This window comes from Chamaea fasciata, unplaced genomic scaffold (assembly GCF_029207755.1).
Source record: "Chamaea fasciata isolate MVZ Bird 193981 ecotype frontalis unplaced genomic scaffold, bChaFas1.0.hap1 SCAF_5, whole genome shotgun sequence".
NCBI classification, from domain to species: Eukaryota; Metazoa; Chordata; class Aves; order Passeriformes; family Sylviidae; genus Chamaea; species Chamaea fasciata.
In genome coordinates, this window is record NW_027094090.1 from 65701469 (window position 1) to 65728195 (window position 26727).

The 26727-nt window shown below is 41.6% G+C and overlaps 1 protein-coding gene across 4 annotated transcripts in view; it reads left to right on the forward strand.

The window, feature by feature from the left end:
- Nucleotides 1-612: 612 nt before the first annotated feature.
- EP300 (E1A binding protein p300) overlaps nt 613-26727 on the forward strand; it is a 67137-nt gene continuing 41022 nt past the window's right edge. For 2 of the 4 annotated variants that reach the window (XM_066184200.1, XM_066184201.1), the window contains exons 1-3: nt 613-2508; nt 14587-14623; nt 16558-17216. In XM_066184200.1, coding sequence (XP_066040297.1) covers nt 2425-2508; nt 14587-14623; nt 16558-17216 — 780 coding nt within the window. In that variant the 5' untranslated portion in view covers nt 613-2424. The remainder of the gene's footprint in view (nt 2509-14586; nt 14624-16557; nt 17217-26727) is intronic. The other 2 variants (XM_066184202.1, XM_066184203.1) reach the window with 1 other exon arrangement.

Here is a 26727-nt window from a genome sequence, read left to right on the forward strand (position 1 = left end):
GGCCCCGCTCCCCAGCCCCTTTGCTCGCTGGCCGGGACCTGCCGGCCCGGGCTGCCATGTCTGTGGCGCAGCACGGTGCGGGATCGGCGGCAGGAGCGCCCCGCCCGCAGGCGCCGCGAGGAACCGGCCAGGAGCCGGCAGCCGGGAGGGAAGGAAGGACGGCGGCGGCGAAAGAACTGGACTCTTCCCGCCGGGGCCTCAGCCCACCGGGCCGGGCAGCAAGCATCGGGTGGTGGAAGAGGCCAGGACGGCCGCAGCAGATGACGGCAGGGTCCAGCCAAGCTCCCCTGGCCTACGCCGCGCACTTTTGGGCCGACAGATAACGGCGTGTGGGGCGGGGCAGAAAGAAGGAGCCTTGTTGGGTTTTTTTTTTCCTAATTTTTTTTTTTTTTTAAGGGTAAAACCCTTCGCCTTTAAGCGGCGAGGCCAGTGGAGTTTGCGGAAGATCCCAGCGAGAGGCGAGCGCTGATTGGATGAGCGCGGTCTCGTGACGGTAGCTGGGGCGATCCCACTACCCCCACCCCACCAGCGCTCCGCGTTCCATTGTGTGTGCTAGCGCCGCCGGGCCACGCCCCGCCCTGTCCCCGCCCGCAGGGCTGACCACGCCCCTGGTGGCGACCCCGCCCCCCTGTTCTCTTGGCTCATTTCCGGCCGCCGCCGCCACCGCCGCTTCCCTCCGAGGGCTCGGGAGAGCGAAGGAACAACAGCCGCCATTTTGTGTGTGTGTGAGCGACGGAGGGAAGAGAAGGGAGTGAGAGGCCGAGCCGGACGGGGCGAGCTAGGGGGAGGGCAGCGCACAGAGACCCAAGGGCTCGGACAGGGGACGGGGAGAGAAGCGAGGAGCCCAGACGTCTGTCCCCCCCCCCCCCCCCCCCAACCTGCCCGTCCCCTCGCTGTTCCCTTTCTCTCTGTTTCCTTTTCTCTCTTCTCCTTTTCCCGGAATTCTCTCTGTCCGCACTGCCCTCCACCCCCGCTTTGCCTGCTCCGCACACACGCCCCCAGAGCACCAGGCAGGGGCAGTAGGGAGCCTACGCTCGGCCCCCGCGCTGCCGGCGTCCCGCCCCGGCCCCCCCCCGCCGGGAACCCTTCCCCCGCCCGGCCATTCCGGGGCAAACCCCCCGGCCTCTCCTGCCGTGTTTTTTTTCCTGTTTTATTATTTTAATTTTACCTCTTGCTCCTCTTCTCGGAGGGATCGCTGCGCGGCCTCCCCTCCCACCCGGACTATCAACCTCTTCGCTCCCTTTCCCACCCTCGCAGAGGCGAAGGGAGAGTCCCCACCGCGGCCGAACAGCGGCCGAGTCTCCTCCCTCGCTCATCGCGCCCTGCATCGCCCGTGGGTTCGGGGGAGCTGAGACAGGCAACCCCCTCCCTGCCACCGTCCTCAGCCGTCCGGGAAGGGGGAAGGTAGGCAGAGAGGGCGGGAGGGGCCGGCTTCTTCCTCCTCCTCCTGCCGCTGCTGTGGGATCGGCCCCTCTGCCTGCGCCGGAGGTGGGGAGGGGGGCAGCCTACTGCTGCGAAGGAGAGAAAGAGGAAGGGGAAAGAGAGAAAAAGGCGGGGGGCAGAAAGGGTATTGAAACTCGCCCCCCACCTTCCCATCCCGCGATCGGTGCTGCCTCCATCAGGACAACAACCCCTCCTCCTTCCCTGCACAACAAGATGTGAAGCGGAGACTCCTGGGACTTATCCTCACCTCATCCTTACAGCTCCGCTTTCTGCAGCCATTAGCGACGGGCGAGGAAGAAGCGAGTAGAGCTGGGGACCACTCGCACGCTGTGCCACTCCCCCCGCCGCGTCTCCCCCAGCCCTGTCGCTGGCGGTGGGTGTTTTTTCGCACGGTGGTGTTGGAGGGGGAAGGAGCCGCTGCTAGAGGACGGTGATCTTTTTTCTTTTTTCCTCCTCCTCTCCCCTCCTTCGCCCGCCTCCTTGTGGCGATGAGGAGGAGGAGGACGGCGCCGGGGAGGAAGAGGCTGATGGCGGCGGTGAGGAGACAGCAGGAGGAGGAGACCCCTCGAAGGATGAAGATGATGATGGTGGTGGTGACGACGAGGAAGCACCAGCACAACAGCCGGGATTAATTTTACTAAAAAAAAAAAAAAAAACACCTTTTTTTTTTTTTTCTTTTTTTTTTTGGCGGGGGCTTTACCTGGTCTTCCCATTCAGCCCTTTCGCCTGGGGGAAGAGGCCTCACCCCCGCCCGCCCCAGCTCCTACCTCTCCGAGCTTCTCCGCTGCCGCCCTCACAGAGCCCGAGGAGCAGAAAAAGGGGAACTTGGCCCCCCGTCTCCGCCAGATCCTCCTCGCTTGCTCGCGGCGTTATTGTTGCTCTTCAGCTGACTTGGGACCCCAGAAGAACGTGAAGGTTTTGGGGTTCACCCCCCACCTCTCTGCTCTGAGTGATTGTCTAAAAAATTAAAAATGGCCGAGAATGTGGTGGAGCCGGGCCCGCCTTCAGCCAAGCGGCCTAAACTCTCTTCACCGGCGCTCTCCGTATCCGCCAGTGACGGCACAGGTCAGTCTTGGGGCTCCAGACCCTCTTCACTTCTCGGTACCGCAATTACTGCCCTTTTCTCCCCTCTTTTGCCTAAATCTCCCCCTCCCTTTTGCTGCTATTAGCTCGAGCGTGCCTTTCTCCTTCCCGTCTCTTTCGCCTGTTCTCGCTCCGCTTGAAGCTATTTGCGTTAATGACATAGGGAGGGTGTTAGGATGTTTTTGCCCTTCTCTTTTTTTGGAAGTGATTGAAAGCAAACCTGTACAGTTTATTGTGCTTTTGATCAGCTGCAGATAGGACTTAGGAGATCGTCATTTTCGTGTCTTTCACAATAGTAGCGATTACCGAGTTCTTTGCTAAGCATAATGCCAGTTGCAGAAATACGAAGTAGTGCTAAAGACGATGCTTTTGTACACTTAATTGTTGAATTACGTGTGTACACACAAATGTCTTGTTTTTGTATTTTATTTTGCGTATACGGGGTTCTTTTACAGCTTGTTTAGAAACGAAAGTTTTGTTTCTCTGCTGTTTTTCTTTTTTCCTTCTTATGTGTGGTCTGCTTATATGATTTACTTTTTACAATCCTTCATTCTTCTTCCTTGCAGAAGTGTATCAAAATACTGCTTTTCTGATTCAAATAGACCATCGACTTTAGGAAGAACAGCTAAAAGTAAAATCCAGATGCCATGTTTGTGGTATAAGTTTTATTGAGACTTTTTTCTTCTCAGGGATGAAATTTTATTTCACCTTATTTGCATTAAGAATCAATATGGAGTGTAGTTCATCTTGCATGTTTCTTTGCTACACGACCAAAATGTCTGAAATTCCCCTGTAGAGGGGAAGAGCTATGAAGGGAAAAGGGCATCTCTGCAGTCCTGCAAAGGTCTTTGGTGATGCTGCGGAGGCAAGCTAGAGCATGGAAATTTTAGGTGTCCCAATCCCTAGCAAATATGAACTGGTTGTACTGGGAGGGGGGAGAAAGGTCTGTTCAGCTTTTTAATGTTTCTTGCGAAGCAGGGTGAGTATTTGGTGTCATTTTGCTATGAGAATACTCTGTTACCTGTCCCACAGAAGTTTCTTTGAACTCACATTAGATCCTATATGGGATATGGAGGAGGCCTCCTCCTGCCAGTCTGGTGAGTGGTGGCGTTTCTGAAGGCACCAGTGGTCTTGTTTAATGCAGTTGACAACTGGCAAGAAAAGGGAAGAGGTGTGGGGTTTGTGTTGTTGGGTTTATTTGTTTGTTTTGGGGGGGGATTGATTGTTTTTTTCTGAAAAGCTCTCTGACACCAGATTTTAATAGCAGGTCTTAGAGCAGTGGATGTGATTATGCTTGAGATCACCTCTAAAATTTTGATTTTTCCTTTTCTATTCTCAGTAAATAATGTATTAGTTTTGAAAAGTTTGTGTGTGACTTTTAGTGCGTATTAAATACAGACAATATTATGTTGTAATTGGAGGACATGACTATTCCTAATATCAACAGGTCTCTAGTAAGACAGTGGAAGAGGGTTGGAGAAGCTACTCTTTAGCTAGAACCAGTTGTTGGCTGTTATTGTGCTAGATTTGTAAAACAGCAGTTAATTCAATAGTAACCATTTTTAGTTTGTCTTGATAGTGGTTATTTTACTCTGTTTAGAGAGGTGAAGTAAAAATATTTTGTGAGAAAAATTCTGATACTTTAAAAATATGGAAGTTAAAGGAACATTTTGATTCAAATGAACACATCTAAGTTCAGACATTTGAGATCAAGTAAGGGTTGGATAATATGTGAATGTATTTCAGTTTAACAGGTGCAGACTTTCACAGAATACTTAGTCTTTAGTTGTTGACTAACTGGGCAGCTTTTTATAGTTAATAAATGAGCTTTTTACAGTTTTGGTGGAACACTAGGGACTGGACAGTTTCAGTAAGTTTCAGACAGATTCAATTTTTCCCAAAGTGATTGGGACTGTCAGCATCTGATAGCTGTGCAGAGGTTTATAGTGGTTCAAACACTTTATATGTACTACATTAGACTATTAAAGAGTTCTTAATTGTCTGGCTTTTTTTAAATTGCCAACTAATTATGTGAATATGGGGCAGTTTTATGTTCTGGGTTTTTTAACGTGGCATATAATGTCTAGTTCTGTAAATAAAATCCAACCTACGAACCAATGAATGTATTTTTAGGGTTAGATTTTTTCATTTGCTGCTTAAGACTGCAATTTGTTTTGTCATACTTCTGTTGTGGGAATCTGCTTTGAAGTTTACAATTTTTTAACCTATCTGCTGGTTAAATTTGCTTTGAAATAGTGCAAGCAGCTGTCATTAAGTAAATTCCACTCTTAAAATCTTGTATTGTTCCCACTCCTCGGTTAATTATAGGAAATAAGTAACATGGTGCTTATGTACTTACTCAAGCACTCTTTTTAAAACTGTTAGATTATCAGCACCATCAGAGGGAAGGAGGAAGGTAAGAAGCTTGCACTGTTGATGAAGCTTTTTGCAGCACCTGTGCATAGTACTGTTTTTTTCTGTTAACTTTTTCATTAGTTTCGTAATCTGAAACATTTTAGTTGGTTGGATATGTGAAAATGATGACTGACTCCTGTTAAATTATTCCCAAACTTGCAAATGTTAAGTATATTTATATTGAAGACTGAGAGGAGTCTCTGACTCATGTTTTCACTGTAGACCTGGATGTTACTCATATTCTGGGCCTGGAATGTACTAAACTAATGTTGATGGTTTTCTTCTAAAAAGAAGTAGGCAGAGATTGTCCTAATATGCTTGATTTATTGGCAGCAGCCAAATATAGCTGCATTTCCCACTTTTGTTACCGTGCTGCATCTTCTTTTGTCTTAAAAGTTATAGATGGTTCATGTGTTCCCTGCTCAGAATTTGCTTTGCCATGGAACATACTGTGTTAGTGTGCTTTTAAATTGTTTTTTTAATGCCAAAGGCAAACTAAAATCTTTGTAGCACATTTTGTAATAAACATGTTGAAGCAGTTTAGAAAGTCTTGGTACTTTGAATGTAGTATATCAGAATTTTTGAATGGTCTCATTTTTTCTTTAATGTTGTGTAACTAGAATAATTTCAGTGACAGGACTGTGTGGAATTCCCTTGAACTACACAGGTTTTTCTACAACTTTCCCCCCCCTCCCCATTTAAGTCTTACAATTGTTGCAAAGAAGAATGGTAATGATCTGTGTATCTTGTCTGGGCCTTAAGTTTTCTGAGGGCCATTACAACTCTACAGTGGGGTTGTCTTTTGGTGACAACAGTGACTTTGTTACACTTCTGTACCAGCAGGGTTACATTGATGAGGACACTGGCTACATTGCCAATGTAGCTCCTTTCCTCACCTTTCCTAACTGGTAGCAACATCTTTGATATGTTGCACCCACTCTAACAAGACTTTCTTAAACATTGTTAACAAACTTATGCATATTAGTCCCTCCACTGTAGCAGAATAATGTCAGCGCTTCCTGAGGAATTACCTCTTGGAGTAAAATGACTGAAAGTTGTTCATAAAGATAGATTTTTAGTTGGACGCTTTAAACCACTTATTTTGGTATTTTTGGGGGAATGGGGTGGGGAGGAGTCTTTTGAATTTGTGGATCCCTCAACTTCTCCTGCAGTAATGCAGATGTGCTGAAATTGCTATGTGCACTTTTCTTTGTGGTATATTCAGGGCAGGACAGTTTAATAGTATTTTACAAAGCCCCCTCCACCACACGCACTCCTCCTCCCACTAAGAATATGCTGCTTTCTGTGAACTGGGAAAGTGTTTTGGGCCCTGGGTTCAGAACCGCTGTGTTTTTTCACAGAATGAGTACACCGCCTGCTGCAGTGTGTTTGTATAGTATCATGTCTTTAGTCTGCTAGATTTGAAAATAAGATTTTAAATGCTTAGTGTTTCAGGCTTGCTAGGACACTGGAAGTCAGTTTTCTACAATTAATTGGCATATGTGTTATATCAAAGATCAGAAAATGTATTTGTGGTATGTGCCTTAACATCCTTCAGTTTTCTATATCCAGAAGTCCTGTTTTTCTGCGCAATAGCACATCTTCAATCTCCCTTAAGTGTCTGTCTTTTGTAAAGTCTGGGTGTTCCTTTTTGTCAGGAACTGTTTCTCACCTTTAAAGTTTTACTCTCCCTCCATTCAAAGGTTTAAGACCTGCAACAAGACTTCTCTTCTGGACTACTGCAGTTTTGACTGATACTCATCTTTCATTTTTTCTGAATGGATCAGGATGTTTCTTTTCTCAAAATGAGTTGTATTAATCTTGCCTCACTGCCCTTTTCAGTTCTGTTTTCTGAGAGCTGTGTGGTTTTTGCTGGTGTTTGTATATACCACATTTAAAATTAACAACTTTTCATCAATCTGTTTTCTAGCTTATGTTAAAGATTAAATTATTAGCTACATTTAACTTACAGCCATCAGTTAAATGTTTTCATCCCTTCTTGTTAAAAGCCGTATTTCTTGCTGGTTTTGCCTTAAAATGTCATTTGATGGATCGCATATACTGTAAGTCAAGTATTGCAGTGGTGGATGCTTGTGTGGCAAAAATGAGTGTCTTTGTTGTGTAGCTAAATAGGCTTTCAAAGTAACTGTACTAGGAATAAATATAAATCAAGAAAATTCAAGTCTGAGAGACTTCTTTAAAAAGTAAACAAATCATTCATATAGTGCTTAATGATTTTTTTTAAGAAAATCACACAGACCTTTGAACCTTGTAGGTTTCCAAACTGCTGTATCTATTCCTTTGTGTCTTTCTCCTTGTAGTCTCTGGCATAGGCAGGTACTTTTTCTGAGCAGTGTTAGAAGGGTACCTAATTTTTTAAAAAAAGAAATACTCACTCCAACATGAGTACCAAACATATCACAGTGTAAAATTGAGTGTTGAGTACTTACAGATAAAAAGCCTTGGAGACTGGAAACCACAGTGTAAAACTGAGTATTGAGTACTTGCAGATAAAAAGCCTTTGAGACTGGAAAACCAGTTTACAATTGCAATTTAAAGCTAGATTCACAAGTTTAATATTGCTGGGAAAAAACTTTGTTTGGGAGAACACTTGGAAATTTAAATCCTAGATTAAAAATAATCTACTGATTTTTCCATCTTGTTCCTCACAGTCCTAGAGCAGAGCTTGGCTTGAGTTCAGGTTTTTGGTCACTTGTGCATTTGCAGAAAACCAAATTTCATCTGGGAAGGGTCTGTTAGACTCAAGGTTTTGGTATATTTTTGGGGGGGACGTGGGTCTAATAAGATACTGGGGCTACATGCTGAACATCTGCTGTAGGATTTCTGTTTTTTTATAACTTTATATCTTTGTAACTTGGAGAAAACCACTTTATTACTAAATTTCAGTTTTGTATGATTTAGTGTATATTTTCTGCATCTTCTCTGTAGGCCACTTGATGATCTCCAGTGTGTCACCTCAGTGTCTTGCTTAGCAGAATCAGCCTTTCAGTGCTTGTTCCAGCTGTGTAATGATACTACTTCAGCCTTTCTCATCACTTGAATTTGTGCTCCTTCTGAGGAGGTTTGCCCAAAAATCACTTAGATTTATTATTTGACAAATTGAGTCGTTTTGCTGGGTAGATTTCACTGACCATTAAACAATGCACACCTGTCTCCAAGGATTTTGTTTTTCTGTCTTTACTTAAATGGTAGCAGCAGGCTGAAGTAAAATACAGCTGTCTCTGCATATGGTGGTGTGCCTGATTAAAAAGTTCTGTGACTGCCTTGAATTTGTAGCACTTTAAGTGTAACTTAAACTAGGGCAGAGATCCTCCCCCTGAACACTATATGTAAACCTATTGTTCTCTTCCTAAATAGCAACAAGTTTTCTTTAAATGGACTGGCAAATGAATGTATTTAAAGTTCTCTTAAAAACTCAATGTGCAATATTCCCCTTCAAGCACCTATTTCTTCCAAATATTTTTGAAGAAAATTAGGAATGTTGAATTCTGGTGGACTCAAACCACAGTAACTTGTTGCTCAGTTGATGCTGTTCCTGTAAACACACCTGACATCAAGCACATGAAATTGGAGACCAGTCTAAGATTTTAATGAAAAAGTGCAGATTAGGTACAGAACCTTGAAAACCAGGTTATTTTCTATTAGTGGTCATGGTGAGATGGGACAGATAAAGATTTAGCTCCTTCCCATTTGATGGTGTGAAACATCTCTGGTACTGCATCTTTCATTGCATTCCCATAAGAGTTTATATGGGATAAACTTAGATTAAGGATAGGAGTTTTGAATGGTCTCTGCTTGCAGAATCAAGATTGGTATTTCTTTTTTTGCAGCACTTCCAAATACCACTAAATAGACAGTTTCTCTTGTTTTAAGAGAGACTGTAACACACTCCTACTGTTTAATGAATGAAAAGACACTAATTTTCATGGGCTTTTCCTTTTTGGAATCCTAATAAAAAGTAAAATTCCAGCAAAATGATGACAATGTGGCTTGCTCAGTACAAATTTTGCTGAAGCTAAACTGCCTTTTACATGTTGCTGAATGTAAGTTCAGGCAATCTGGGGTATTACTGGTTTAAGATAACGAAGTCTTATCTGCTGACTTATGTTATTTTGTTTACTTGTATATTTTTTGTACATAAATTCGGCATTGCTTTTTGCTTTTACTCTGGAGTAATATTGAATGGACTCAGAAAAGCGACTTGACTTTTTGGTAATTGTATATGCAGGTTGCATGATTTCAAAGCCTTTGTTAACTTCACAATGAAACTAACTTTACTCTTTTCTTGAAACGGATTTGTAATTGCTTCTAAAATGAATTCTGTGTGTTTTGTGCACATAAGGATGTTCCCATCCTATCTGCATGTACCCAGATTTTGTCCACCAGCTTCTCTAACTTTCTAGGCCTGTGCATGCGTTTATGTCACTGGGAATAAGAATACTAATTTAGAGACTTTTGACCAAAGTTAAAAGTAGCCCAATGAAATTTGTGCAAATAGCAACACGTTCACAAGGAAATTATTAATGGTGTGACTTCAGCATTTTGAAATTAAAATGTCAAAACTTCATCTTATATGGGTTATCAGTGATGGCAAGACTAGTACCTTTGTATAACAGCATGAATAAACAGGTACATAAATAAAAATGTCTCTGAAATTTCTCCTTAAGTAATATTAAATCTTTAAACATTCCCTATTCCTGAATTTTGGCCCCAGTCTTTTCCATGTGATTATACCACCTCTGTTTCCCTAGAACAGTTAAAATTCTGTATTCCAGACTTACAACAATTGTGTTTCCACTATGGTTTTCTGTGGTTAACTCCTGCTATCATCTCTATCTCTAAATACTTGTTTTTTGAAGAACTTTGAATATGAAACTGAAAAGTTTGTTGTAAATACAATTTTCTTCTGAAGCTGCAAAAAACATGCATCAATCAGAGTCTACTAAAATAGGCATTTTGGTTGATACTAGTTTGGGAAAAGTATGCCTTAAACTTGCAGGTTTTTAAGACCTCACAAAATTGAGACTATTTTCCTTAAGCAAAAGTTGATGTGTTTGACAGCAGTGTTTGAATAGGGATTAGAATAGCTTAGAAAATGGAGAGAGCGAGGTCCTAATTTTAGGACTTCAGTAGATGTTGAATAATATGCTGTTGCTGATTTAGAACGATTTTTTTTGTTGTTGCTCACACTTGCAAAACACTTGCATTTATGCCTGGTTGTTACAACTAATATTGGAATCATATGCATTCTAGATGGTAAATTGGGCTTTGATCAACAAATGTTTGATTGTTTTTGAAATTATTTGTGCCAGAAATTGTGTGCTAACTATAATGTGCTAAAATATTTTGAGCCTTCATGTTTGTTGTCTTCCAGGTGTTTTGAATAAGGTTTTTTTAATATGTTTTGTGTTTGTATGATTTACAGTCTTACCTCAAATGACAGTGTTTCTTGATGTAGTGAAGAAACTCACGTCTTTTCTGGATTGGCAGGGAAGGAAGTTGGCGGTGCTTTCCCAGTTTCTTACAGGGAACAGAATTAATATTGAAGTCTAACACTGAAAACTGTTACTCAAATAGCCTAATACAGAACATGAATTCTCAGTTGCCATTGAGCAAGTGATCACCCCCTATTAGGGTTATACTGGGAATGCTGTCTGAGGATTTTGGAAGCAGTAGCTGCAATGATCACTCTAGACCTTAATACCTTAGGCTGATGTGGATGTTTTGCTCCTTCATTTTGAATCAATTTAGTAGATGAATTTAAATTAATTCTGCATTTTAAGTTAGAACATTTTTGGCAGAGCTTGTGTTACCATTGGGTAATTGTGGCTTCGTAGAGATCTACATGAAAAGCCCCCTCTTTTCATGAATTTGATGGTCTGATCTCCAAAGTGTGGTATAGCAAAGTTTCTACTAGGTTGATGTGTGCCTCTTTCTTAGGCGTGTGGGTTTTTCTTTGTGTCTTTTTCTTCCCTGATAAAACTGCCTGGACTTGTCTAGCTTAATTTTCTGTCATTGTAGAGGCCTTGAGAATTGATGACTATATTAGCACTTTGTTTTAAGTCTGTGCTTCACTTTTGCTTCTGCATTTTCATGGATACTTGAGGATTATCCTATGAGATTGTGTCTCCTTATCTTGTCCCGCCTTTTTTTGGTTTTATGGGAGTTTTGTTTTTTGGGGAGTTCTGGGTTGGTTGTTGTTGTTGTTGTTGTTGGTTTTTTTGTTGTTGTTGGTGAGGTTTTTTTGTTTGTTTGGGCTTTTTTTGGTGGTTTTTTTTTTTTTTTGTGTTTTTTTTTTTTTTTTTTTTTTTGAAGGACATTTTTGGACAGTGCATTTTAGGGCCTGTAATGCTGGTGCTTGACTGCAGGCCTGAATGGCTGATTTCTCTGGAATACTGGGGGGGTCTTCTAGGCACTTCCTCTGTTACATGTAGGCCCTGTTCAGTTATGGGTAGCTTTTTTATCCCCATGCAGGGAAGATACTGACTGCAGCACCTTATTGTTATTTGTCTGAAAGCACAGCAAAGGTGTTGTGTTTTCCATGTGGTCCAACATCATATGTGCTTCCTGTCAACCCTGTCACATGCATGCTTTGTATTCAGTATCCTGTATTAAGCCTTGTCTGCTTGTTTGATTGCGAACCCAGTGACTGTGATATAGGTTGGTCTACTAAGAGGTTGCTGGGCTTCAGAAACATTTGTGTAAAAAGGTGACTGTTCAGCAGCTTTCTAAGTTGGTGTGTCTCTATTTGGAAAATAATAAATGGGAAACAGATAGAAACTGTTGAGTTTCTCACCTCTTTGCTGGTTTGACAGAGGTAGGCTCAGGAGTCAGCTGCTGTCTGACCTATCTGCCGTGCAGGGTTCTTGATCACCTGATCACGCAAGATGCTTTTCCTTCAGCTTGTACCATCTCTTCTCAAGACTGAATGTTCAGATTCTTGTGTCCTCGGGTTCATACCTGTGAGAATAAAGTGTTGCTATTTTGTAACACGTGGGGTAAGAAAACCAGTATTATTCCAGTCCTAGAAAACCAGTATTATTCCCTGCAGCCTATTTGCTAGGACCAGGTCATTTTCATATGGACATGAATTTCTGTTTTATTCAGAAAAGTCAATAAAGATCTGTTCTCTTAATCCAGAAATAAGAAAATGATGGAGTCCTGACTGCAGGCTAGAAAGCGTATAAAAGAAACTCATGTGTGCCGCCTGAACACGTGTTGATTTCCTTGCTAAGTAGTTAGTATTAATATATTTTTTGCTTTATGAGCACTGTCATAAATTGCTGCCTTGCCTGCTTTGGGAGCTGTTGCATCACTGGTGCTACCAGGTGCTCTTGCAGTAAAACTAACTTGAAATAAATACTTTGTAGCTAATTTGAAAATTGATCACTTGATAAGGCACTGAAGTCTTATTGACTTAAAGGTTTTGATTGCACACTCTGCATATGTATTAGTTTAAAGTCCATTTTGGTGCCAGGTGGCTTTTCAACCCAGGCTGGCAGTTTGCTTGCATCTTGCAAATTAGACATTGTCAAAGGCAGACTTTTAGAAGTAGAATCCAAAATCAAGAAGACAGTCCATAGTATGCAATGCAGGTTAGTACACTGATTTTTGAAGTTGTCTTCTCACAGTTTAGGGCACAGCTCATACTACTTAATCCAGTCTAACTGAACTGCCTCTGATAGAGAAGGACCTGCTCCTACTGTCTTTTCCGATTTCCTCCCTACAGATCTAATGTAGCCAGGGCAAGTTAGGTCAGTTTCTTGACCTTTTTTTTTTTTTCTCCCCCCTTCTAAAGACTTGCTAAGTGTTCAGTAGTGGTACAGTTCCTAAGAGGAATTATAATGTGCTTTTGCTTGCTGAGATGATCACAGACTTTCGGATCTACTACTTAGATGTTGTTTTGAGGAGGTTTTCTTTTCTTTGCCTCTTGGGTGGCAGCAGCAATCTATTCTATATGTTCTTGTTACCTGTGGAAAGAAATACACTAATGATAGCATAATGGGGGAATCACTCTGCTGCTCTGCTGGGATCAGGATTGAGATGAAGATTTAGCTCTACCACTGCCACTTCCTTCCAGTATGTTACTGGATGGTTTTGGGCTTTAGGCCAGATACTCTCTGTTCTGTTACATCCCAGTATTTCTGTGTCAGGATCTCTGGAGATGATGAATAAGGTGGACAAACCTTTGCAGGACTAATCTTTCTCCTCTGCCTTCTCACAAGCTTTTGTTAGTGGGAAATCTTTGTGCACATCCTTAATGGAGCATTGCAAGAGTAGCAGTGGGCTCAGTGTACTGGAAACTCAATTGGTTCTCTGGATACTTCTCATAGTTGTCTTAAGCTATGCCTTTGGCTCTTGTGTGAGTATATATGATATTGTTTTCACACAATTTGTGAGCTGCCTGGCCCAGCCTTGTCAGTTTTTGGCTTGGTCATAGGTAGAACTCTCTACAGTGGCCTTTAGGGCAGCAGTTCTGTGTAGAAGACTGAAATGGATTGCAACTGTTCGATATACCCAAGGTCCTATACATCTTTATGGTCATCTGAGATTTTGGTTCAGTCCTGTATCAGAAGATTTCTGCCTCCCAGCAATTGACTAAAAATGTAATTTTCATAGCTGACCAGACAACTATAAGTTTTCTATATCTGCTAGCTAAAGGTTTATTTTTGAAGGTGTATTATTGGAAAATACTGCTAAAAAGAGCAAACTCACACCAGAATATTGCATTCTTGGTAGTTACTACTTACAATTCTGGCTAACAGTTGACAGTATTCTTTTACAATTACTCATTTGTAGCATATTCTAGGATTAAAAATCCTAGCAAGTTAGTTTTATGTGGAAGGTTTTATATGGAACATCTTAGATGTTTTGATATAAAGAACTAATCCAATTAGGATTATTTCACAGCCATTCAGGTTGGGGGTGGATTTTGTTAATTATCCTGGTGCTATGTTGTATTTTAAGGCATTAATAAAAAGAATTAATGCCACTTAGAGTTTTTATGACATTTTTCTTCCTGTTCACTGATGCCACAAAATGACCAGGCCTAGGAGCTCAGGTAGCTTGTACCTGGATGCTCCAGTTAGTAATGGGCTAGTAAGCCTTAAAGCTGGAATGATCTCATTTATGAGGAGGGACAATTTCAAGAAGAGTGGGGTTTTCAGAGAAGCAGATTAATATTTCCATGTGGGTCAAGATGACCAAATCTTTGTCTCAAAACAAGAATTGCCCTGCCTCTTTGTGGCGTTACTTCTGAAATAATCTGTATGGGTCTTCTTGAGAAAATACTACTTGGTAGTTTGAAAAACAAATTAGTTTTTCATATTTAAACATTTACTGGTCACTTTTGAGTTGGTTTTGTGAAGGGCTTTATATGCAACGGTGTTCATCAAGAAAGATGAAGTGAGGATTTTCGGTTTGGGACTTGCCCTGTACTGGAAGTTGTGTTTGTTCAAGAGCAGAAATTCTTTGCCCAACTACAAACAGTCAAAAATGTGGCCTTTGGACTGTGTGGGGGCTGATGGGAAGTGTCTGGGCTGCCATGATGGTTATGTTATAGGTACAGGCTTTAAGTTGGGTCATGTTTTTTCCAGTCACTTAACTTTCAACTTTTGTTTTCAGTTTTGTTTGTTCATCATTGAGGACAACAGACTAACTTGTGAGTTCCTGATTGTATCATTTACTCCTTCATCACTCACAGGCTCTTGGTCAGGTTGTTAGCAGAGTGTTTTCAGGATGTTGTGTTTCAGCAGTTGCCTGTTAAATGTGTCCTAACAGGCTGCTTAAGGTGCCATTGGAAGCTGATTTTAGCTGTCATCAATTTTTTTGATTGCATTGTCCATTTCCTTGATCTCTAATTTGAGGATCTCTTTCACTCTTCTATGTTCATCAAAATGTAATTCTTAAGCTTAACACTGAGCATTGTAAATTGGTTTTGGTTTTTGTTTTTTTTTGTTTTGGGTTATTTTATGGGGATGGGGGTGTGTATGCTGTGTTCTTAGATGAATCTACTGACACACAACATTAAGTTCATAATTTTAGATGAAAGAGAACTTGGACAAAGACTTATTCTTCTGATTGTTCCTTTGCTTTTCAATCTTCAAAAATACCAGCCATGCAAATGTTCTTAGTGTATCTTGCAAAGCATAACTTCTAGCACAAGATGCGTGGCAATGAAGAATGGGCTACCTGATTTTAATAGTTTAAAAGTTCTTTAATGGAAATTTTCAGTCTGTCTCAGGTGGCTTATAGTAATGTAGAGTGTATAAAAGGAGTGTTAAAATCCCTGCATTCTTTCCAGTCTCATACCATAGTTTCAGAATTCTCAAGTTATAATCTTATCTGTGATAACAGTTGTGAAGTTGTAGAAGCTGTTAGTCCAGAGTTTGGTGTTTGGTAATTTGGGTATAGTATCATGTGAAACATTTTAAACAGATCCATAATGCTGATGAACTTTTCTGACTTGCGTGCTGTTCAACTGTAGTATTTTTTCACTTATATTTGGGCCATTTGGATCTTGAGCTCCACCATTTCTGGTCACTGCAGCCAATGCTGCATTTGAGCTTTGCATTCCTCACCAGACACTCATTGTTAGTGAGAACAACAAGCCAGCTCCTCTCTCACTTGGAGAGGAAAGTTGTCATTAATGCATGTCAGAAACCATAAGCTTTCCAAGTTATTTTTTGTTTCACTACCATAGATTAAATAGACCAAGGTATGTAGTACTACTGCAGACATACAAACTTCTTGTTCTCTTGAACATATCGATTCTGGGTACTGTGTAATAGTCTTGTATCTCTATATTCCAAGTAGCAATCTTTTGCCATTTAGTTACCTTGGGGTTTGCCTTGCATGGGCTCTTGAGATGGGAATTTATTTTTTCATCCTGGTATTTTTCACAGCTTTGTGGCCAGGAGGGTTACTTTGTTCTCTGACATTGTTTGTTGTGGGAAGATTCTGGATGTCCAGTGAAGTTAAGTGAAATTTGGCAATTCAACACTGGTAATGACTGCATATGGAAGAAAAAAAAAACCCAAACAGCTATCCAAAAAAAGAAACCAAAGCAACCCAAATGCCAGAAAACCCAATTCAACATAAAATTCTATAACCAAACCTCTATTTATTGTTTTATAAATAGTAAATATTTTTTAAAGTTATATTGCTGTATTAATTATTGCTGTTCCAAAAGTGATAGAATTTAACGAAAGTTAAAAAGACAGTGTTTTTCCATCAACCTGGTAACTGTTTCTCATAATTGCTGTTTAATTCCATTGGCTGAGAGATTCCAGTATGTATTTTTCACTCCTTCCTTGTAAAAATTCTCAAGTTGAGAGATCATAGGCTGAGATATCCAGTGATCTTTCAACACAAATTGTAGAAGGCTGAAGTAGAATGTTTTCTCTAGTTTAGACCCCATAAAGTTTAGAATTACTTTTATCCTGATGAAATAGATAGCTTTCAGTAACAGCTGATAAGGGAATTTTGCTCAAATATAAGATGTCAAGTTTCACTAGTTACTGGAAATTAAAAAGTAGAAACTTCTAGACACTATTAATTGCTCTGACCTCATATACAATCTGTTTTGGTTTTCAGATTTTGGATCACTCTTTGATCTGGAACATGACTTGCCAGATGAACTGATCAGCTCCACAGAACTTGGGCTCACCAATGGTGGTGACATTAATCAGCTGCAGACCAGCCTTGGCCTGGCACAAGATGCTGCCTCTAAACACAAGCAGTTGTCTGAACTTCTACGGGCTGGTAGCTCCCCAAATCTCAGTATGGGGGTTGGTGGCCCTGGCCAAGGCATGGCCAGTCAAACCCAACAAAATAGTCCTGGAATGGGAATGTTAAACAGCATGGTGAAAAGCCCCATGGCACAGGCTGGGTTGACGTCTCCCAATATGGCGATGGGTGCAAGTGCACCGAACCAAGGTCCTTCTGCTCAGTCCGCAGCAGCAATGATGCCAACAGTGAACAGCCCAGTTAACCAGCCTGGCATGGGAATGAATACAGGGATGAATGCTGGCATGAATCCTGGGATGCTGGCAGCAGGCAACGGACAGGGGATGATGCAGGGGCAAGTCATGAACGGTTCAGTTGGAGCAGGCAGAGGGCGACCCAATATGCCATACCCAAACACAGGAATGGGCAGTGCTGGTAACTTGTTGGCTGAGACACTGCAACAAGGCACTCCACAGATGGGAGGGCAGGCTGGACTAAGAGGGCCACAGCCTGGAGCCATGAACAAGGTAAGACAAGCTAAACTTCATTACTTTTCCTCATTGTTGACTTTGTTTTGTAAAATTAATCCTCTGTGGATTCAATAGGGTTTTTTCTTTAAGAATCTGGTATGATGGATTAAACAGTTTATATGCTGCTAAAGTGGAATTTGTGATGGTCATAGGAAGCAAAAATTGAATTGTGCACAAGAAGCAAGACTATGGCTGGATTAAAAAACCTATTTTAGAAATCTTGTGACAGTACAGATTATCCATAACACTGAAAAGTAACTTGATTGTACTTTATTCTGTTTTATGCTTTGTGTGCAACTTTATTTTTCTATCTAATGTGATGCTGGTATTGTGAGTGTGATGGGAATCCATCAGGACCTTTTAGATGTTGTGGTGCTTTTTTCTGTAGGACAGTTAATGCGGTTATTTTTTGTCTGAGATCAACTCAGTGTCCGCTAGCAGATGCTGAGAGGAGCATGCAGGTCGCTGTCTGTGCTGGGTTATTTTTTCTTAATGGTGGAGAATGAGTGCTTGTTCAGATGCCTGAACCCAACCCGGTGTTGGGTTCTCAAGACTGTTAATCTGACTCAGTTCTAGTTTTAAAATTTGCAGTGACTTTGTCTATTGGAGAGTAAACCAGAAAGATGTAAAAAAAACCCAACCAAACAAAAAAACCCCAGCAACAACAATCCCCCCAAAAAAAACCTGAGAGGGAAATAAATGTGCGTTTGTAATCCAGGAGTTTGGAAGAAAGTTGTTGTCATAAGTCACCGTGAAGATGAGAGAAGACCTACTGGTTTAACTAGCAAAAGGATGTCTAAATTTAATTTTTGTCATGCACAATTAGCCAGCTTACAGTAGGATCCACTTGAGTATTCTCTTTTTTTTTTTTTTTTTTTTTTTTTTGTTCAAAAGCCTAGAAAGTAGTTCAGTGTTTTAGTTCACTTTAAGTGAGTATTTTGGGTTTCTTGGCTAATGAGGGGAGAATTTTTTTTAAGTTACTTTGCAATAGCTAAATCTATCTCAGTATGCCCAAAGTCAGTCCGCTTGGATGACTTGAAATAATAAGTAGCAGTCTATAAATGTATTTGAAACGTACGTAAAGATTATGCTGTGTATTAATGGTTTTGTAATGGTTTAATATATTAAGTGAAATTACTTTTGTGTCTTGTGAAGATAAATTATAAAATTCTTTGGTCTTAGTTGCTTGCTTAAGCTCAGTGTGCTAACTTTTGGGGGTGTGGGTGTGTGTTTATGTGTGTATATATATGTGTGTGTGTATGTGTGTGTTTAGTAATGAGTTGATTTTGTGGTCTGGTCATTTCAGATATTTTTGCTGGATAGGAGAATTGATGCAAAGTTTGATTACTACAGTAGAAAATTTGTATGCCGCTTAGAATGTTAAGAAATATCTAGCTGCTTGAAGTATTCTTGCATTGGAATTATATAACACCTCATCCATTATTCCTTGGCTGGGAAAAAAAAAAAGTTGATCTTCAGAAGGCTGTCTTCAGAGGTCAAAAATTGATGTATTGAGTGTTTGGATGAAATGCAACTTCATTCTTACTTATCAGAGCTAAAGTAGAGTTATACACTATAATAAAGTCATTTATCTGAAAGTAAAGAAAGTAAATCAAGCATTTGACCAATTTAGTCTAAAATTAAACTGTTTTCTTTCCTTAAATTCCAGAAATTTCGTGCATCTAAATTAAGAACACTTTATACTTTTGAGAATATTCAGGCCAAATACACAATAACTTCTTATTTTTTAGTTCATAGCCCCAGACTGGTTAAAAATACTTAGGCTTCTTTAATTACTGATAAAACAATTTTGAGACTTTTTGTGTTAATTATGGGGGGTATAGTCTTCATAAAGGAGTTGAAACTGTTGGTTGAGAGAAAACAATCTGAAATGGAGGCTGAAATTCCAGAATGTCTTCAGTTGGTTTGGTTGTTGGCAAGGAGCCTGTGTTTCACTTCATACAGTAGAGTTAGCAAAGTCTGACAACAGTTATGTCTGACCATTTATCTCCCCACCCATCTGCTTTTCGGTTTTTCCACCTACAAATCTTCAAAAAGTAGATGAAAACAGAGGATCTTAAGCAGTTGTTTTTAAAAGCCAGTTTTTCTAATTGGTAAATTTAATAGCATGTTGCTGTTAATGTGGGAGTTTGTGTAATAACTTCTGTAGGTTTCATTCATTGCTGCAAAAAATGCTCATTATCCAGCTCTCCTTCAGTAGGAGGGAAAAAAAAGCCAGACTAGATGCTTTGGTTATGATTGTTCAACTTCATCATGTTAAGTTGTTGAAGGCAGCCCCTTCAGGTGATGGGAGGGTTGCTTCAGAGAGTTCTCTCTCAGGGAAATAGAGGTGTTTTGTGCAATGGTTTGTATGGAATAGCTTAGGTTTCCTGTGATGTTGAGTAACTGGGAGGGAGGATGTTATGCTTTTCTAACAGAAAAGATGAGCTCCAAGGGGCTAGTCAATTTGTAAAGTGAAATTGGTTATGTTTCTGCTTTGTTCTGTTACCCTGTGGAGTTACTGAAGTTTTCTTCCTCTCTTCCCAAAATGCTGACTAGGAATAGAGTGAAACACTTGCTTTGCTCATTATCTCTGTACTTCCGACCTTCTCTAGTTGTGCGTGTTACTTTTAGGACTTGAAATCCCAAATGTCTCTGTAAATGATTTCTTTTATTATTCATAAACTTGTCCTGTCAGAATCTGATGCTTCCATCCTGTGGTTTAATGTTGTAGTTTTCTGTCCTGATGTTAGCGCTCACCGACATGAAGAAGCAGTTTTGTCTGGATGCTGTCTCTGTGCCAGTTGCATGACAGGCTGTGTTGAGAAACTAAACCTGACTAAAACTGAAACTCAGGTGGTCATTAAAAAAGCAATTAATTTCAATTGTTTTTCAGGTCCAGTTTATGGTCATCAGTTGGAAAGCTAGTATCCCTATATTAGGGAGGGGATTTTTTTTTAAAGGAGTTGACATGCCTGTCAGAGGAGGGAGTGAATCCTACTTTGGTGACAGTACAGGCACAAAAACAGCTGTGAAAGTCTACCCTGAAAGGAAGTGTTAGAAGTTTGGAGGGGATGGAACTGTAACGAGTTTTGTGTTCTTGAATAGTTTTTTGTTTTCTGTGTGCTTGGTTTTGTGTAAATTAAGAGGATAACAAACATGCCTTTTACTCTTGAAACAGTGTTGTGGACTTTGTTTGTAATCGGGTTCTTGTCATCATTTAGGTATTTTTCAGGCATTTCGTTTCACTAGGTAGTTTTACAGCTTTGATTTAAATGTAAACAGGTAACATATTACAAAGTTTGAATTTGCAAAAAGCTGATTCATGTTTCCGGTTTTGAACCATTCTTCCTTTGGTATTTTATCTGGTTAAAACGTTTGTTTTGTTCTTCCACTGGGTTCTGTTGAGAGTGCCTTGTTAGGGTATTAACTGTCCAGCCTCGTATGAGGGGGGAAGAGGGTATTTTGTGTGTAAGTTGCTCTATGCATTTCTGTCACAGTAGTGCACTACCACAGAGCAATAGACCTCACCTCAGGTCACTTGCATTTCTTCTCTGATTCAAGAAATGTTCCATTACTCCAGTAACGAAGTGAATATGTAAGATTAGTAAGGACATTACTACCTCTGCTATGTGAGCATTTCATTTGGAACGTCTAGTTCCAGTAGTAGTTCTTTGTGACTTGGTTTATTCTTTGAGTAAGTACAAAGCTTTCTGCTATTATTTACTTTATCAGTTTAACCTCTGTTAAGATTCAGTGGCAATATTTTACTAAGGCAAACATAATTTGTTAGAATCTCCTTAACTTCCTCTAAGTAGAACAATAAGAAATTTCATAATAATTTCTGTTCAAAATTGAAGAGATTGAAGATGTCACCCACAAATTGTGAAATTAGATTAAGGAAATAAAAGCATCATATATTCCTTAGTGTTAGCATATTCAGTCTCTCATTTTAGATTGGTGGTCAGTGTTCTTGGTTGCCTTTCTTTTTTCAGTAGCTGTTCGACTCAACAGGTAAATGTATCCATACTCTTCAGAGTCTATAACTAAGCATACTATATGATCAAGCACAGTAATCCATTCAAAGGGTAGCGTGAGTTCCAGTCCTTGGCTTTTTCTTCTTTGATAAACCAAGGTGGAAAAAAAAAAGAATAATTGCTCACTGTATACCAGAGTAAGAGATGAAATTTGTTTCTGAGGGAAAAATGAAGCAATGAAGACTTGGAGTCTAAGTTTCTGAAGTGGTGTGGGGAGTTTCTTGTGGAAATAGCAGTGACATAATGCTGGTGTCTTAATAGGCATCTTAAAATACTATGCGATTAAGTGTAAAGAATAATAATCATTAACAATCCTTGGAAAAAATGCAGCAGACACCACTGGCAAAATGTAGTAAGGGTATGCTATGCTTGAGTTCAGTAATGCTCTACCAGTCAGTAGAATGGCACTAGGAAGTGATGTACAGTAAATTCTTTTTTTTAAAGACACAGTTGGAATTCACTGAAACTGCTGAAATTTACTTTCCTGTTTGGGGACAGTTAATTAACTTTTGCTTGTGAACCTCTGGATATGGAAAGATACTAGATATCATAAGTATAGCCTTAAACTAGTCCATGCACTGCAGTTTCCCTGATAGAGATGTACTGTGAATATTGGATTATTTGAAAGAATGTTATTAAAAATTAATTCTATTTGTTTACTTCTCCATGCTTATAGTTACCTCTGCAATTCTAAAAGCTGATCATGGTTCAGTACTGCTGCCGATATGTAGCTGTCTTTCAAATATTAGAAAGTTAATGACATAGTTGCTCTTACAGAGAAACAGCAGAATATTTGCAATGTCTATATGCATACCTATAGCAGGTATTCCTTTTCAGTTTGTACTCTATGGTATTAACAGTAAAACTAGAAGCAGAGTTAGGCACTTGACCTTTTTCTGAACTGAAGATGCATGTGTTTCATCCTATTAGAACAAAACCTTGGGGAATTTTTTTCTGCTTTTGTAGTTACTCCTCTTAGATGATGAGGAGTACCTGAACAGCCCTGTCTGATGCTGCTTGTAAACTGGGATGTTTCCTGAACTCGTGTCATCCATGATGAGATACACACCTTTCACTATTCTGGTATTGATATTCCTTGCTTCCCCTGGATGCAGGAAAGTCAAGTTGTTTTCTATTGTGTATGTAAAAGGTAGAATCATTTGAGATTACCTTTGCCTTCTATTAGCCACCTATCATCATTTTATGATCTTCCTTGTTTTCTTCTTCTTTATTAAGAATTGGATTTCTGTCTGCTCTTCCTTGTGTGCAAGTTGTTGCATATGTGATGAAATTAAGTGGAAGCTGTGAAGTGAGGAGAGGAAGAAAAGCTGTATGAATATGAAGAGAAGTAGGAAGGGTAGCGAAAGGAATTGGTGGCCAGGAAAATTAAGTAGAGGTTGTACTTGCTGACTTGTAGATCTAATTAAGCCATGTATGTTTTTACATTGTATTGCAGATGAAGCCTTATACTTCTCTTACGCAGTGATACTAACACCACCTTTCTTTGGCTGGTTTTTCTGCATTTGTTTGTTTATCTCTCCCCTCCCAAAGATCATTAATGTGCTGATAAACTGTGTCAGTCTTTCTGGTTGTTACCTACTGATAAAATTATACAGGATTTTGATCTTCCTTCTGTAGTCGTGATGCCATGCATTTCTTCCTGTTATGTGTTTTCTTTTATTCATGTTTCTCAGCATGTCCTGGTTCTTGTGCAGGATCACAAGGCCACCTTGTGTAAGGTGGAGAATCTCCCAAATGACCCTTCTCTTGACTCAGTCTAGAGTTGCATGCAGGTGGTTGGTGTCATGTTAGTCTGTGGTGGCCGAACTGGGGGGCATTGCTGTGAGGTCCAGCTGAGGATCTGTCAGGTGTCAGGCTCACCTGGATCAAGTAACAGCTGCTGATTAGTTCAGAGAGACCTTGAGGAATTTGGTTTTTGGTGTCATAGGTGTTGCATGAGTTTCTGGCTTTGAGTCAGTTTGGTGTGCTTGCCTGTCAACCTGGCTTGAGCTTCTCTGGTCTTTGCCTCTCCTGTAACCTGGAAGGGGAAAATAGTACCCCTGTAAGGAGCAGCTAGGCTCAGCTGGGCATGTGATGTTCTGCTGCCAAGTCCCTTGGCACAGTGGGGTGGAGGTGGAGCCCTGTGTTTCTGTCATGGAGAGAGCCTTGTTGGAGGGGACTGATCTTGCACCCCATACCGTGCCTGTGGCTGATGCTTGAGAAAGCATCAGAGATCCTTGTCCTGAGCCAACTTGATGAGTAATTTGAAAAACATCAGAAGCTTCACAAAAAGTTTGTGTTCAGCTTTGTTGCAAATAAAATGTTGATTGGCTTGATGAGACCTCATCTGTGAGTTTCATCAGAAAGTTGTTTTGGGTGACATCGCAAAAGTGTCCATAAAGGACATTTAAGTGTCATATAAGTCCATTATAAGTCTAGGTTTGAGCTTCTTGCCCTGTGGTGAGGACAGAGCTGGCTCACAAGGCCAGAGTTACTCTGAACCCTTTGATACTAGTGTGTGAAGTCTTCAATTGTCTGAGTTGGGTGTCTTGATTTCTCCCTGTAACACCGAGTTGAGAAAATGTGCTGTAGTGGTTTGAAAACAAAACAAATGAGAGGCTCCAAGTCAGAGATACAATTTAATAGGAAAAAAAAAAAAAAAAAAAGGAAAGAAAGTAAACTAGAATAGATGCAATAATACAAAAGACCACTGACAGAGTCAGAATACAACCTGAGCAGAGTGATGGAAGCAGTCCAGATGAGGTGGTCTTCCTGAAGCAGTGATCCTGTAGAAAGGTCTGGTAGCTCGGGTCCTCTGGGAATCCAGTGGGTAAGCGCCCCTCTGGTGTTCAGAGTCTCAGCTTATATCCAGGCTGGAATGCTTGGTTCCTCCCTCTGGGCGGAGCATCTCACAATGGGATGGTGAGTCATGTGATAAGGCCTGATGGGCCCATTAACAGGAGGTAGTCCAGGAGGGGATTATCTGTGAGCTGTGTAGCAAAGGTGCTGATGGGCCCATTAACAGAAGATAAGCTGGAGTGGAGGAGGCAGGGAGCACTGCCTCACCTGGTTTCAACAGTTCATGAAGATGGTGATAGAATATACTTCAACCCAGGACATTATCCACCCCTTATTCTATTACCATCTACATCATCCCAAATCAATACCTTCCTTAAACTACACACACACACACACACACACACATATATATATATAATGAAATCCTACACAGAGTTCTCACTTAAAATAAGGTCTCCTTGTGTTACACAGTGGATTTCCCCATCCTTTTGCATCACCCACCAAGTGTAACCAGGTCCTTGAGCAAAGACAACCCCACGGATGAGTTTGCCCTTGCCCGAGGTGGGATTAATCCAAACAGTCTTTCCTAACATACCTCTCATGTGTACCACAGGGACCCTATCTCCATCCACTGTGTGCAAGGATTCAGACTGGGCAGGACCAGCTCGATTGATGGACCCTCGGGTATTGACCATCCAGGTGGCTTTTGCTAAGTTCTGTTCCCAGTTTTTGATGGTCCCTCCGCCAAGTGCCTTAAGGGTAGTTTTAAGCAGTCCGTTGCAGCGTTCCACCTTCCCGGCAGCTGGTGCATGATATGGGATATGGTATATCCATTCGATTCCGTGTTCTCTGGCCCAAGTGCTTATGAGGCCATTCTTGAAATGAGTCCTGTTGTCTGACTCAATTCTCTCAGGGGTGCCATGTCTCCACAGGACCTGCTTTTCCAGGCCCAAGATGGTGTTCCGGGCAGTAGCATGAGGCACAGGGTAGGTCTCCAGCCATCCAGTGGTTGCTTCCACCATGGTGAGCACGTAGCGCTTGCCTTGGCGGGTTTGGGGAAGGGTGATGTAGTCAATTTGCCAGGCTTCCCCATACCTATACTTTGACTGTCGTCCACCATACCACAGAGGCTTCACTCGCTTGGTCTGTTTGATTGCAGCACAGGTCTCGCAGTCATGGATAGCCTGGGAGATGCTGTCCATAGTAATGTCCACCCCTCGGTCACGAGCCTATCGATATGTTGCATCTCTCCCTTGATGACCAGAGGCATCATAAGCCCAACGAGCTAGGAATAATTCTCCTTTGTGCTGCCAGTCTAGATCAACCTGAGATACTTTCACCTTGGCAGCTTGATCCACCTGCTCGTTGTTGTGATGTTCTTCATTAGCCCGACTCTTGGGTACGTGCGCATCCCTGTGTCGAACCTTCACGGTCAGCCTTTCTGCTCGGGTGGCGATGTCCTGCCAAATCTCAGCAGCCCAGATGGGTTTCCCTCTGCGCTGCCAGTTGGCCTTTCTCCAGCGGTCCAGCCATCCCCACAGAGCATTAGCCACCATCCATGAGTCAGTGTAGAGATAGGGCCTTGGCCACTTCTCTCGTTCAGCAATATCCAAAGCCAGCTGGACAGCTTTAAGCTCTGCGACCTGACTCGATCCACCTTCTCCCTCGGTAGCTTGTGCAACTCGTCGTGTGGGGCTCCATACAGCAGCTTTCCATTTCCGGTTAGCACCTACAATTCGGCAGGAACCGTCGGTGAAAAGGGCATATTGTCTCTCACTCTCCGATAGCTCGTTATATGGTGGGGCTTCCTCGGCCCGTGTCACTTGCTCCTCCTCTTCTTCAGGGGATAATCCAAAGGTCTCACCTTCAGGCCAGTTTGTTATAATTTCCAGAATCCCAGGGCGATTCAGGTTTCCAATACGGGCGCGCTGCGTGATCAGGGCGATCCATTTGCTCCACGTAGTGTCGGTGGCGTGATGTGTGGTAGGAACCTTTCCCTTAAACATCCACCCCAGCACTGGTAGTCGAGGTGCCAGAAGCAGCTGTGCTTCAGTACCAGTCACCTCTGAGGCAGCTTGGACTCCTTCATAGGTGGCTAAGATTTCCTTCTCTGTGGGAGTGTAGTTGGCTTCGGATCCTCTGTAGCTTCGGCTCCAGAATCCCAGTGGTCGTCCCCGAGTCTCACCCGGCACCTTCTGCCAAAGGCTCCATGACAGACCATGGCTCCCGGCTGCAGAGTAAAGCACATTCTTCACCTCTGATCCCGTCCTGACTGGGCCAAGGGCTACCGCATGAGCGATTTTCTGCTTGATCTGGGCGAAAGCTTGCTGCTGTTCTGGGCCCCAGTGGAAATCGTTCTTCTTGTGGGTAACCAGGTAGAGAGGGCTCACGATTTGGCTATACTCGGGAATGTGCATCCTCCAGAAGCCTATGGCACCTAGGAAAGCTTGTGTTTCCTTCTTGTTGGTCGGTGGAGACATTGCAGTGATCTTATTGATGACTTCGGTGGGAATCTGACGCCGTCCATCTTGCCACTTCGCTCCCAGAAACTGGATCTCTCGAGCAGGTCCCTTGACTTTGCTCCTCTTGATGGCAAAGCCGGCCTTCAGGAGAATCTGAACGATCTTCTCTCCCTTCTCAAAGACTTCTGTTGCTGTGTTTCCCCACACGAT